The sequence below is a fragment of the Heptranchias perlo genome, chromosome 1, assembly GCF_035084215.1.
Source record: "Heptranchias perlo isolate sHepPer1 chromosome 1, sHepPer1.hap1, whole genome shotgun sequence".
Lineage (NCBI taxonomy): Eukaryota > Metazoa > Chordata > Chondrichthyes > Hexanchiformes > Hexanchidae > Heptranchias > Heptranchias perlo.
In genome coordinates this window covers 122,275,973-122,291,300 of record NC_090325.1, presented here as the reverse complement: position 1 = coordinate 122,291,300, position 15,328 = coordinate 122,275,973, and the positions used below count along the sequence as shown (strand labels likewise).

Here is a 15,328-nt window from a genome sequence, read left to right as displayed (position 1 = left end):
AAAATTTAACTGAAATAATAATAACCATCTTGGAGACCTGTAAATATTTATCTCCACTCTCCACTCCTTCCCACAATCATATAATGCCATTTTTCTGCTGAAATGTTGGACAGAGAAAAATGTAAAAGACTCGCTCTGGAAATGTCACGATGCCAGATCCTAGAGAAGCAAAAACTGGTAGGATGAACAATTTGAAGTTGCAGTGTTCTAAATACTCATTTATCTCCTTTTTTTATTTAAATAAAAATACATTTCATGTGGATAAGGTATCCAAAATGTAAATGGGTGTGTTTACTATTTTGGATTAAAAAATGTTAACCAGCTTCCCCTAATGGATTAGTTGGAAAATGCATCTCCCAGTGTGGAACTGAGCCATATAGACCAGGAAAGTCCCAGAAAGGCAACAGAAGGTGTATCCAATTAGCCCCAGAGATCCTGGGCTAAGGAGGGGCAAAAGAAAATTGTTATGCAATGACCCCTGCTGCAAGTGCATGTGAGGACAGGATTGGACTCAGCTATGTTGTTTCTATGATCAAAAGACATGCCAAGGCTCCCACGCGAAGAATAGCCACTTAGATGAGGTGGCAGTGGTCGCTTGGTGCCTGTGGAATCATACCCCTACATGAGTCAGGACTGGAATGGAGGAAATTGGGGGCAAAAATGTTGGTACCATAATAATGCATGATAGATCTTTCAGTTGTATTTTTTCACCTATTAGTCCAGTTTTATTTTGCAGTTCTATTCAGCCATTCATTCTCATTTCAATTTTCAATAAGGAGTAATATTGTGCATTCTCTCCTGGTCATTTCAAATTACAAATAAGGAAAGAGGCATGATTTTCTGACTGGGCAGGGAAATAGAAAGATTAACTTTAAAATGTACAAGTAAGCCAATATCACTAAGATTCTATATACAGGCACAGTGATACCTGGCAAGGGGCATTGCCCTCTCTGACCCCTCTGGCTCTACTCCTGCTGCCAAGGAAATTCCTTCCACGATTCACAATTAAAAACTGATAACTTTGAGGAAGTTATTGCCCAAGAGATTCTTAAGTAATTATGTACATACAAGATACTCAGAGGAGGACTATGGAACAGAGAATTTATTCCACAAGTGTGGAAAACCTGATAACTGATGCATCAGCTATTACTTCCTCACAAGTAGATTAAATTTCACATTACATAGCATTATTTCGGTATCACTTGTATGCATTTTTTTTAAATGGGAATTTTACAAGGGCAGAAGGTGTTTTGATACTCCTCATCTCTAAACTGGACATATAAGGGATCATTTTCTGACTTTGTGCTCTCAGTAAGGCTTTCCACTGGGAGTGTGAAGTTGAAAAATTAACCCTGTAAACAACAGGACTGTATATGAAAACTGCAATGTACTTAATTGGTGTTTTTCCAATAGCTTCACCAACCCCCTTCCAGTGTCAAAAATTAAAGTAGGAAACTTTTCAGTGTTGCCCCCCCCCCACCCACCCCCAAACTGGGTGTCATTCTACTGTCAGAAAGAAATCTGCCACGTGGAAACTCATCCCCCTTAAGTGATCATCTGAACTGCTTCTCAGTACCCCCTAGAAATAATGTAAAGCTTGAAAAACTATTTGTGTTAATAAATTCACAGACAAGTATCAGGCCATAGAATTGATCTAAGGGGCAATTTTCCAACTTGGCACTTTCAGTAGGGAGCCTTGCCCACCGCATATCAGATATTTTGGCACACTTGGCATATGAGAGTAGTTGGAAAATTGTGCAGCGCAAGCTAGAATTTCTAATATGTGCTCTCGGTAGGTGAGCAGCAGCACTAAGTCAGAAAATTAACCCTTTAATGCTACCACAAATGGGGTTTTCCTTCTATATAACATTTCTAAACACACTTTTCAGAATTAAAATATGGATTCATAGACAATTAATATATAGCTGTAATTAAGACAATTAAATCAATATAGTAACTAAACATTAATTTTCTTAACTCTTTTAATATTTTTGTCTTTATGTCAAATATTGGAGTTAAAACCTTATCCTAACATCATGACGGTATCCAAGCACATTGTGCTTTTGGCTGGGAAAGCCTCATCAATTTTAATCCCAATTGGAGATTTTCCAATTTAAACAGAGTTGCTGGGGGGAGAGGTTGATCTAGACATATTGTTATTGCATGACTAGCCACGTAATTATTCAGAACCTATCTATACTAGGACAAATCTTATATCCCTCAAAGTCATTTTTCAAAGAGAGCCTGCTGAACAACAAGCTGAAGCAAAATAAGAATATATTAAATGGAAATGATAGCGCTCGATCATTTGGACACAGGCAGATCGGATCTCTGGCCTGGAACTTCCAACGTGGGTGCAAATTGGACCCGAAAATGCGCCCAATCCCGCACCCATTCTGCCAATGTTAAGTTACACTCAAACTTCCTGCCAATCTCATTAGAATACGTCCGAACATAAAAATGGGCATAAATCAGCTTAAACAATCGGGCCCCAAAGAAAGCGTTGATTATTTGTGGTGTGAGATTCAGTTTCAACTCATTCAACCATCATTCATGCATATTAGGCACAGCATATCTAAGAACCTGCAATTGGGGAAGCTTTGCAATTTTTAATGTGACTCACACTGCTGCCATAAAAATGCATTCATAGAAACAGAAAATACAATGCAGATCTCAATGAGGATATTGTTTTTTTTAAAAAAGCACAAAAAATTGCAATAAAACACCAGAAAAATGACTGTTTCTGCTGTGTCTGAAAATTTGGTTGAAATTTCAAGCAAGCCTCTGAGCAAGTGCAATTGCAGAAAATTCATGAATGAGGTTCTGTAACTTGGGGGTGTAGCCTTTATTATGGACGGAGATGTTATTGGACGGAGGGATTGATAGAAGATTGTAGATCATCATGGAGATTTGAGCGTATTGCACTTATGCGAGTAACTGACTTATGCACAAAATTCCGCAATCTTTTAGGCTCTGCCCCCGATTGCGCGTATTTCTGAGTGCAAATACATAGGAAATTACAGCCCTCTGTTATTTTACCCTAGTCTATCCCATTATGACAACTTATTTTTTTCTCTGTTCCCAGCTGATGCTCCATTAATGTCAAAAGAGAAGACTCCTAGCCACTGAAAGACTGACTCCTTTGTTTCCCATGAATTTGTTGACTGTAGTGTCAAAGGTACAGATATACTTACACTCATATACATACACAAATCATACAGCTGGAGTATTGTGTTCAATTCTGGGCACCACACTTTAGGAAGGATGCCAAGGCCTTAGAGAGGGTGCAGAAGAGATTTACTAGAATGGTACCAGGGATGAGGGACTTCAGTTATGTGGAGAGACTGGAGAAGGTTCTTCTCCTTAGAGCAGAGAAAATTAAGCAGAGATTTGAAAAAGGTATTCAAAACCATGAATGGTTTTGATAGAATAAATAGGAGAAACTGTTTCCAGTGGCAGAAGGGTCAGTAACCAGAGGACACAGATTTAAAGTGATTGGCAAAAGAACCAGAGGCGACATGAGGAAACATTGTTTTACGCAGAGAGTTGTAATGATCTGGAATGCACTGCCTGAAAAGATGGTGGAAGCAGATTCAATAATAACTTTCAAAAGGGAATTAGATAAATAGAATCATAGAATCATAGAAAATTTACAACACCGAAGTTGGCCACTCAGCCCATTGTGTCCGTGCCGGCCGAAAATAAGCCACTCAGCCTAATCCCACTTTCCAGCACTTGGTCTGTAGCCTTGCAGGTTATGGCACTTCAAGTGCATATCCAAGTATTTTATAAACGTGATGGGAAGAAAATGACAGGGCTGTGGGGAAAGAGTAGGGGAGTGGGACTAATTGGATAGCCCTTTCAAAGAGCAGGCACAGGCACGATGGGCCAAATGGCCTTCTGTGCTGTTACATACTAAAATACTATGATGCTATGTGGAAACATATATGCACACCTATCTATGTAACCTAGCTATGTACATACATGCACATACCTACATGTACACAAACATATCTGTGTGCAAACACACATAAAGATGAATACATATACGCCAAACATACAAAAGCATGCATTGGTGCGTAATTATCTGTACTCCTATTATCTGCATTCACTATTATTCCTGAACCAGACCAATGGGAGACAAAGTTTCACATCGTCTTATCTTCACTCACTGGTGAGAGTTCAAGTTGGGGTTTTTATAAATACGTTGCTGCAACTTCTATCCACATTGGGCTGCAACTTCAGGTCAGGGATTCAACTGCTTTGGATTGCATCTTTGAACTGCTGGGCTGTCACCTTGGGTTGTGTTTTTTTTAAATCCTCACTTCGTTTCAACTGCTATAGGCACTAGGCTGCAACTTTGAGCCAGGTAGGGTCATAGTTTCAGGTTGGGTCGGGTCTTTTATAATATGGGATGGGTCATAAGACCAGCTGGCCTTAAGGATACCAGATCTCTTGATCATCCTCAAGTTTTGATTATCCAGCGGGAGTCCCTTCCGTTGTAATTCAATAATGGAGGATTCGCTGTATACAAAATATGCGAACAACTTGCATTTATATAGCGCCTTCAACATAGGAAAACCTCCCCGAGGCACTTCAGAGAAGTGTAATACGACAAAATTGAACACGCAATTATATATACACCCCTACGTGTGTGTATGTTCGATGGTGGCATTAAATCCTGGACACTGAGGTTCTCAAAAGAGCAAATATGCCAGGCACAGAGATAATTATAATAAAGGTGCAGCTAAGACGGGCTGGTCACCTAGTCTGATACTAGATTACCCTGGAAGGTGAGCGGAAAACTGGTAAATGCTCTCGTGGTGGTCGGTTTAAAAGCTTTAAGGATACCTAAAGACCAATCTAAAAAATATGTGGCGTTTCAATGGACATGTGGGAGCATGATGCTTTTCATAGGAAAAGTTGCGTGACAAAGTGTGACACAAGTGGTATCCAGCTAGCCGAAGAAGAGAGCCCAAAGGAAACGAAGGAAAGATCAGCCCTTTGGTCAATCTGATATCCGATGTCCTGTGTGTAGGAAAACATTCTTTATGTAAATCGGATTTTACAGTCACATGAGAACCCGCAACCTGTATTAATTGGCGATGTATCATAGGCTGTTATCATCGACAAGGATGGACAAACCATCATCATCTATATACACAAAGGTACACGGTTCACATACACAAGGAGAAATACAAACTTATTTTTGCAAATTCAAGTTTCGATTGGACAATTGTTTTTATTCCTATGGGAAGTGCATTCTCATTTAATTATTAATTGAAAGGACCTTTTGCAACAGTTTAGTCCACACTGGCCTTGGCATTGGATAATTTACAGTCGCGGCTGCAATGTACTGAAGCGATCGACCCATCTAAGACAAGAAGTCGATAGTGTTGAAGAATAAAGTAGTAACATGGCTGGATGAGTGGGGAGGGGGGGGGGGTGTTGGAAGATGAAGTATCCAATCTCCAGATTACATTGAAGAGATCATCACTATGACCCCTTGGAAAGCCAGGCTGATGGTGGGATGGGGTCAGCAACTCCGGTGCGGTTGGACGCAAATTGTCAGTTGAAATTTACACCCTGGCTGTGTCGTCCACCGCGTTCTGCAAATATCTCCTGCATCTGCAGACATTGATTTTATTTATTAATGCCTGTTTTTTTTCTCTCTCTGGATCAATCACTGGTGATGGAAGGTCTTCCTTGCAATTGTCCAACAAACACTTTGTCATTTAGTGCCCGCTTCAAACGCCTGGCCTCCTTATGAACCCAATAAACATATTTCTTGACAAGTTAACTTCCACGCCACGTCTTCGCTTTTACGGTTTTTCATTATCTGGGCTCATTTAATACCAGCAAGCCCCGCTGCTGTTGCCTGTGCACATTTCCCTCCCGTTGATCCAGTTAAAGGGGCAATACCGACACATCTGGTCGTTTTTTGGGATTGACTTTAACAGCACGCACGATTTCAGGAAGAGCTATATGATTATTTATTTTAATCACGAAACGTATCGTTTAATCATTTCATAATTGTCTGTATATTATTTTGGTAGCGGATTCCATGGGTTGACATTATAATTTAGAAGGCTTTAATTTTATAAATTCAGATCAATAGACAGGAGCCTTGATTCTCATAGCAACATAACAGATATAATTGCAACTGGCACGTCGGCTAAGTTGTGCCTTTTTAATATGTGCACCGACCAGCAAACGCGCCTCGGGGAGCATCATTATTTGCGCTAAGAACTGAAACACGAAAGTTGTGCGCTGACAAGCAAGAGATTGGCTTACAGTCTCTCTTTTTGACTGTGTGTGTGTTTTGGGTTACATCCCTCTCTCTCTTTCTGACTCTGTGTGTGTGTGTGTGTGTGTGTTGGGTTACAGCACCTCCCCCCTCTGACTGTGTGCGTGTGTGTGTTGGGTTACAGCACCGACCTCTTTCTGACTGTGTGTGTGTGTGTGTTGGGTTACAGCCCCTCTCTCTGACTGTGTATGTTGGGCTACAGCCCCTTTGACTATGTGTGTGTTGGGTTACAGCCCCTCTCTTTCTCTGACTGTGTGTCTTGGGTTACAGCCCCTCTCTGACTGTATGTTTGTTTGGTTGCAGCCCCTCTCTGACTGTGTGTGTGTGTGTGCTTGGTCACAGCCCCTCTCTGACTGTGTGTGTGTGTGTGTGTGTGCTTGGTCACAGCCCCTCTCTGACTGTGTGTGTGTGTGTTTGGTTACAGCCCCTCTCTGTCTGTATATGTGTGTTGGGCTACAGCCCCTCTAACTGTGTGTGTGTGTGTGTGTGTGGGTTTAGTTACAGCCCCTATCTCTCTGACTGTGTGCGTGTGTGTGTTGGGTTACAGCCCTTCTGACTGTATGTGTGGGGGCCGTGCTCTCCTCTGGATACCACAGAGCCGCTGTTTTCCAGCCAGAAACGTTTACATGATGGTAAGGATATGCGATCACAACCCATGCCTGATACTGCTGCCAGTGAGAAGTTCTGTGTGAATCGGAAACGCTTTAAGCTCCCATCCTCCCCCAAAAATGCAACTTTTAGTATTCAGTCTGCACCTAAATGAACTGTTGCACGAATTCTGTGACCGCATCTTGCATGAATGAGATCGAGATGAACCTGAAAATGTTACATTGCCGAAAACACCAGGGTTTGTTTAAAGCTCGGCATCTGGAACAAATAAGGCGCAGTATTTTATTATAGGGAACGGAGCGGAACAATTTGGAAGTACAGATAGAAAATTACAAGGCAGTGCCATTTAGATTTCTAACTTTGTTCTGCCCCCTTTTATGTATCACTGTGGTTAAATAAACAAGAGATTACGGGAATCCGAGAAGATTTCAGAGGTTTATGGTTCCAGATTTGGATTCCCTTTACACTATGCAAATGATAAAGCTCGCTTTCCAAAGCTCTGTATTGTGACTTTCTTTATTCCACTTACCTAATATTCTCTGTAATTTTAAAAAAAAATCTCTCGTACTGAACACTGACAATTTGATTATCTCATCCCTACTTTTACCTCTCAGAACAATTATGATGGCGCACCAGTTTAAATGATTCGTTGTTCTGTCCCTCACAGTGACCTTTATGTTATGTTATAATTACTGTGTGGGGCGGTGCTGGCTCCAGGATGCAATCTAGATACACACCTCTCTACCTCTCTCTCTCCTTTAAGACACTCCTTAAAACCCACCTCTTTGACCAAGCTTTCCTTCATCTATCCTAATATCTCTTTATGTGGCTGGATGGCAATGTATGTTTAATTACACTCCTGTGAAGCGCTTTGGACGTTTTACTGCCTTAAAGGCGCTATATAAATGCAAGTTGTTGTTGTTCCGGCCAGTATTGCAGTTGTCAATTAGTGAGACTGACAGGCATACATCATCAGTCTCAACACTGAACCATAAAGCAATCAGCTGGGCTTTGGCTAGTTCTTTATTGATGGGGAGGGAGTGTAGGGATTAGCCTGTAGGCTGGGGCGGTTGAATGATGTGGTCATCTTGAACTCCGCCTTGAGGTAGGCGCTCAAGGCAGAGTTAATATTAGCGACAGATAAAAGGACCACTTTAAAATGACACTGCGGTAGAACAGGTCGCTTTCAGCCTCGAACTGAATAATGACGATTGAGTTAAAACGACTGTCCGCTTTATATCCTGTGAATAAAGATGCAATTTAAATTATTATTCGCCAACCCAATCCTACATCTCACTGTGTGTGAGTGCGCACAAGAGAAGGGGAGGGAGACAGAGAGGAAAAGGATGAAACAAGGTGAGAATAGAAAGTATGAAACAGAAAGAAGTAGAGCCAGAGAGACCATGGTGACTGAGCTAGGTAGATTTTTGTTGGAGAAAAGATATCAAGGGATATGGAGCAAAGGCTGGTAAATGGATTTGAGCTGCAGGTCAGCCATGATTGAATGGTAGAACAAGCTGGAGCGCTGAATGACCTCGTCCTGTCTCTATCAAACAGGGTTAAGCAGAAAGCATGGGATAGAAAGAGAATTGGAGAGAGCATGCAAGAAAGAGCAGAGCATAAAGCAGAGAGAGAAGCTGAGAGGGAAAGCATAAAACAGATAACATAAAACAAACAGCTTGAAACAGAGGAGGGGAACAGGACGCAGAGAAGCTCAGCGGACAGTATGAAAGAGAGAAGCAGGGGGAGAGAACATGAAACTGAGAGCGTGGAAGAGCGAGAAGCAGACACGCATAGAGATAAAGAGAGTAATAAATCGAGACAAGCAGAGCAAGAGAGAAAGAAAGAGTTGCTCATCAATGAACATCCATATATGTTGACAAGTGCTTGTCTTCGAGGCTACTGCTATTTATAAACGCCCACCTCTGGTCCTCTGGGTTAACGCGGCTTGTTTTCTTTGTCTATCCATGTAATCGAATTTACCACAGAGCCTGCCTGAATCAAATGAAGGATTGAACAGGTGTGACTTTGGGTTAAAAAATGGTTTCAATACAGTGACCCGAAGCGGGGGGGATCACAGATTTAACATGCAGATTTCTCGACTCCGATGCTTGTAGATCGAGGAGCAGGTTCGGGTTCTGTAGCAAGATCTTAACAGTTAAGCATTTGATCCCGAACAGGTCCATAACAGTGAGCCGGAAAGTTAGCCCGTCTCAGCGCATATTTAATCTACAGTCTCAATTGCAGTTGCGTTATTTATTCTCTCCGCAGTGTACAAGTCAGGAAACCCAATCTAATAAAGTTTGTATTAGAGTTTCTCTGTTTTATAGAACTCCATTAAAATATATAACATAAAAGCTCTTCACATTTGTTGGTCTTACAAAAGTTTTATTATTGAAGAGAACTCCTGGACACAGTATTTGCTGATATTCTGAGTTTACTTATATGAACATGACAAGTACTGCACAACAATGGAAAGGGACCATAGTTTTAAATAATTTTTGAATCTCTTATTTACGGCGTCAAGTTCAAAGTTGCTGTAATATCAGATCTGTAATCTAACAAACTACAGGGCAGATGACGATTCGTATTTCATCCTATTCCCATCATCAGTACGGCGACGGAGGGTAACATCCTAACATGTGCTGTTCAGGGATCGTCCTCACAGTCCGATATGTAGCACATTTGCGCAAAGAGAGGGACTGGTATTCTGCTTTGATTTATGTTGCGGTCAGGTCGCATGTTGTATTAAGGAGAAGCAGAAATCACATTACACTACAAGATACCCAGTATTTCTTTATTCATCTACGTTTGAATGTTAGCCACAACTATGTTGATTAAAACAACGAGCTCTAAACTGCAAAAGAAGTTGGTAACTTTTAACCACTTCCGATTTTTTTTTTGTTTATTTGTATCTAAAGAAAGCGAGATTTTTCAAAAATGATTGCGGCTACTCACCTTTTTCTGCCTAGTACTTTAACTACGACCTACGTGCCAGTTGTGCACTGAAAGAAGGACGCCGTTACATACATATAGGGAACTTATTTATGAAAGGAATTTTACACTGTCCAACCACTTCCTCTCAAGATGACCCTACGTTGCAGGCTGTGCCCACAGTGTGGATTTTCAATGATCTGTTCTGTAAGTAATTAACAACTCCTTTGGATAGATTTGGTTTGCGTGCTTTGGTAAAAAGATGTTTCTAATCTTTGGATTATTACATTTGTGATCTTTTAAGATCGAGATGTTGCCGCATTTTATTGATTCCAAAACAAACTTCGTCTTCAAAACAATTTGGCAAAGGCACCCTCATTTAGAAGAGTAGACACAACAAAGAAAATCTAGTACAGTACTGTTTGTATGTTTTAAATAGGCGTTGTAGTAAGATCAGTTTTCTGCGGGGGTTAATTGGGAATTTGAATCCTCTTATATTAATGAGTTCCAGATCACCAATACACAACGATAGGATACTCACGTCAGCTTTAGTCATAACTTTATATCTCGCTATTTACTACCGCGGTGTCAAAGGCCATGATGCAAAGTAACTGACAAGCGGACACGGTTGGCTCTTTGGCTTTTCTCTAGACCACTATTTGCGATTAGATTTCCGCATTGGAGTTTGCCAGCAAGTTGAAATAAAGCTTCCAGTGCTGAAAGTTTCTTGGGTGTCTTTATAGCGGTACAAAATGGGGCCATTAAAGGGTTAAAGTGTCGGTCTCTTGAGACACTCCGAACTGATAACTATCTGCACCATAGGACTTTGAACTATGAAAAGATGAAAAAATGAGTTAATAATATTTCATTTCAGTTTGTGTTTTGGACCCGACGAGTACAAATGATGCTGTTGGAGCCTGCGAGCATAATTGAATTATTTTTCTAAACCTAGAAAGTTAAGGGAATATGAAGGCTGAGCGAGAGAGACTAGATAGAGTGAGAGAAATGAAGTTTAAGGGAGAGAGAAAGGGATGTTATTGTGATCAAGCCGTCGTAAAAAGAACAAGATAATAAAGAACAAAGGATGAAAGAAATAGTTGGAGGCAGAATTTAGGCACAAAGGGAAAGGGGAAGCGCAGATCAGATTAAGAACAGACATTTGTCTTCTGGAACTAAGTCTGGTGCTTTCTGATCCAGACCCTGCGCTTACTGAGCTCGTAAATGGAGACGCTGCTAGAATCTCATTGCCGGGTTGAGATTCTGAGGACAGATCGGACCCTGGATTATGATTAAAACTTCAGATTACATCTAGCGTCTACTTTACCGGATCTCTGCCTTTGCTATGATTAAATCAGCTTCAGTATAACTGGGAGCCAACCAGCGCACCGCTGACCCTCAGTTTCCTCTGATCAGTGTGAAGGTGTTAAAAGGACAGTGATCCTCAAGTCTGGATCTATGGAGGCGAGGGATGGACGGAGCCCGGATATAGCCCCCGTGATCAGATTTAATCAGGGGTGTAGACGAGGAGGGGTAATCTGTGTTTTCTCTTGTTCAGATGCTAACCCATTTTCTATTTTTGCCTGTGAAGGATAGCACGTTAAGAACCTCCCATAAGCATTTATTAAAATGATGATGACAAAGGGGCGTGGGTTGGGTTGATTGGAATTGTAGGGAGAGCATTGAAGTGTGATCATAATCACTGTTGACATGTTTTCGGTGAAGATGATTTTACTTGCTTTACAACTTTCACTCAACCAAGTCTGAACCAATCAATGCGAATTGATTTACTAGTAAATTTAAAAATCATCAATTTCATATTTACTAACGTTAGTGGCACGACTTCAAACAACACGCAATGTTTCTTACTCCTGCTTTACTCTCTTTCCCTTCCTATCCCCGCCAAATACCAGCAAAATGTCAATCCACTGTCAAACTCCTTTGTAGCACTAGACGACTGATTGAACTCCGTCACCATATTGTAATGCGAAGTTGTGTTTCCATTCTGCGCCGTTCAAATGTACTGCAAAGGTTAACGCCAATAACTTGAGCCTTTTCTCCATAAAAAATTCAAAACAATAACATTTCCCATGCATTGGCGATAGTATTGCGGAAGTTTCCTAAAGTATTATCACCTACAGACACTATACCTGATTGATGCTTTGCATGTTACCGAGGAGAGAAGCCTGATTGATGCCCCCGCCTCAAGCAAAAAAAAGGTTCCTAACAGTCTCCAGAAAGAACTTACAGTCGGAACCAAAGATCCAAAACGCCTAAATGAGATTAATTGGAAACAACTTTCCTAATAACCTTATTAGTTTCATTTTGATGCGGCATAATCTCGAACTAAAGGTGAAAATCCCTTATACTAGAGTTTAAGGGATGCCTTTATCACCTATCCTTTTCATACAGCGAATAAAACCGTGTCACCAGTTGCTGATCAGTAAATCTCAAAGTTTTAAAAAGCATCAGAAATATGTTTGTTATTCTTTCCCTAACTGAGTTTAAAACTAAAAACGGGAAATTATCTGAAAAAAAAAGTTTGGTTGGGCGAAAGTTGGTTGTTCAATAACACATGGAAGTGTGAAGTCCTTCTGTTTCCAGACAAGAACCAACACATGATATGTAAGTGTTTAACATCATTATTACGCGTTCTTTTTATTTATATAACAAGTGCATCACTTTGAATTATACTGCCTGGATTAAATATAACAACGGTCCATATATTAGGGTACTCGGTAACATGCATGCAACTACTTTTAAAGCAATATATGAAGCGGAATGCTCTGCTGGAACTCATGAAAGTTACTTTTGCAGTGTAATTTATTTTGCTTCACGAGTTTTTTTGGAAATAGTATTTCTTACCTTGAAGTAATCATTTGCATTGCAAATTTCGAATTCTGTTAGTCCACTTTATTTTCCCTCGCTTAAAATTCCACACTTCTTTTGGGGAACAGACAGGAGGGCAAGATTAATGCTAGATGGATACAAACAGAACCTGGAGGATCGCCAGAATGAAGCTATCCTTATTTGTGTATGTGGCTTTTTTTTTCTCTCTTCTAAATTCCGCAAAGCCAAGTCTGGACGAAAAACGGATTACAGGTTGAGTCGGATTGTTTTGGAGACGATGTGTGAGGATCAGGATCTCCTTTGGCACTGGCAGTCAGTAAACTGGCTTCCACAGTGCAAGGGGTGAGAGTGAATGGAACTGTACTCACTCCGTCCCGTACCAAGCGCTCCACCAATCAGAGCTACAGGCAGAACTCCAATTCACCAATCACAGACCGGCACACTTAACTTCACCAATCGGAAAGGAAGACAGACGCGGCAGAGCCACCAATCAAAGCGAGAGAGTGTGTCAACTTGGCCAATCGCGGAGCGGATCCAGCGACTGCCTGCCCTTTATGAATGAAAACACACAGGGTGCAGGAGACAGGCTCAGATCAATCACTCAACCCGACCCCTGGCCCATACAAACAGCCGGAGAAACCAGCAGAAACATCGCGAAACGCGGAGATTTTGCGATGTTTCAAATAAATAGCAGGTTTTACCAGGAATATATTTTTTTGCATGTGATTTTGCTATTAGTTTGCATTCTTTTCTTCCAGAGCCTAACTTTCTATTTGGCGGTGTTTCAGCTGTTACTGTTAAGCGATCTGCGCTGTGTTCATTTTATTCGTCAATCTTTATTTAAAATGCATATTTAGTTGGACGAAGTCCTTTCCTGTTCACTCCCCAAAAATATATAGAATCATCCCTCCACCAAACATACACATACATTCAGATGTCGCCTAAATTCTTCATCAGAATTGTAGTGGATTTTGACATTGTTCAATTTTTTTCTGGGTTAGATAAGTTCCGCACATTTTTGACACCGAGCATTTCTTGGAGTGGTGGGCGGTCTGTTTTATGCGGTGTATGTGGGGGGGCTCAGTGTGACACAGGCACTAGTAATGTGTTTTTATTGTCACACTGCGACTTTTATGGCTCAAAGGTTTTAGATACAAGAGGTTTCAAAATTGTCACAAGTTGCGGTGAATCGCACCTGGCCCACCAGCGACCTCGGCGAAAGCGTTTTATTTCATTAGCACCGCGGAGACACGGAGACAGAGGGTGATAGATGGAGCAGAGCAGCAGAGGCAGAAAAGATCAACGGAGACAGGAAGGACTTAGAAATAAGGACGGACTGAACGAGGGAGTGATGTAGAAACATTGAAAGATCGATTGATCTTTATAGTGCTTTTATTTTATATGTAAACTTAATTATTAAATATATATATAGTTGATAATTACGTTTTAACTTCGCATCACTATCTCCTGTTATTTAGAAAGCCATTCGTCTTATGTTTGATGTCTCCCTTGAATAATTTTATCTTGTTATCCGTGTATCAAGAATTTACACAATCTGATAGCACTTTTTAAAATCTGTTTACAAACAACACATCATGTCCTGATACTTGCAGGACAAACATAAATAAAGCAACCCATAACACTCCTGGATAGATACTCTGAGTAATAATAATAATAAATGTTGACGATACACAGCTGATCTGTCGGTGTCCAAAAGGGAAAGGAAGGGTTAATTTCTGGGCTCCAGGCTTGTCCTCAGAACGCCAGCTCATCTTTTCTCGTTTTCGACGTTGATGGACCTGCTCAGTATTTCCAGCATTTATAATGTTTTTCATGTCTTCTGAAAAGTAAAGTATGTTATTAGCTGTGGCGGACAGATAAATTGATAGATATAGACACCGCACGGTTTAGAATAAACCGGGACAGATTAAGAGTTTAATAAACACACTTGCAGTTGGAGTGACCTTAGTTTGGTGCTGACGCTTCATTTATTGCTTGCAAAATTAAATTTTGTATCTTTGCAAAACAAATGTCACCGCTTTCAAACAATAAACAGCTGCAGTTTTCTGTGCAGATGAGTGGCGTGCACTTAGTGTACGGAGTTTCAGATTAAACAAAAGCAAAATAAAACCCAGCAGTGGCAGCAAGTTGCTTAGTACACGTTCCCCATCTAGTGGCCAGTCTGAGTAGGGCGCTCTCATTGAGACCGCGAATTGCTACATAGTGACTCTCTGCTCAGTCTGCAATTTCCCGGCGCTGTTTTAGGGCTGATATTAATGTTTTAAAAACTATCATAATAATATTGAAATAGGAAAGAAAAGTCATCCGATGTGCGACAACGCCCATATTTAATCTAATTTATAATGATTTAGGCGCTGTGCCCTGTCTCCAAACCGAAACTTTAGAAATAAATTTCTTGTGGTGGAAATCTGTATTATGCAGTTTCACGAGAGGCACGATGAAATAATGTACTACAGCGGTCAGCGAAAGAGACGGGAGAATAAGTACACCGGTACACAGAAAGCGAAAACAACCAATTTCATAGATGCTATTTTCTTAATTCGATTTCATTTTAAACTTCTGAATTGTGCCTACATTTCAAGACAGTTAGAACACAATAATCAAATGCGT

General features: G+C 40.7%; 1 protein-coding gene across 1 annotated transcript in view; it reads right to left on the bottom strand.

Moving 5' to 3' along the window:
• Window positions 1–13,008, bottom strand: part of ndnf (neuron-derived neurotrophic factor) — a 28,225-nt gene extending 15,217 nt beyond the window's left edge. The window contains exon 1 of the mRNA XM_068006510.1: window positions 12,713–13,008. Coding sequence (XP_067862611.1) covers window positions 12,713–12,732 — 20 coding nt within the window. The 5' untranslated portion in view covers window positions 12,733–13,008. The remainder of the gene's footprint in view (window positions 1–12,712) is intronic.
• Between the last annotated feature and the right edge of the window lie 2,320 nt (window positions 13,009–15,328).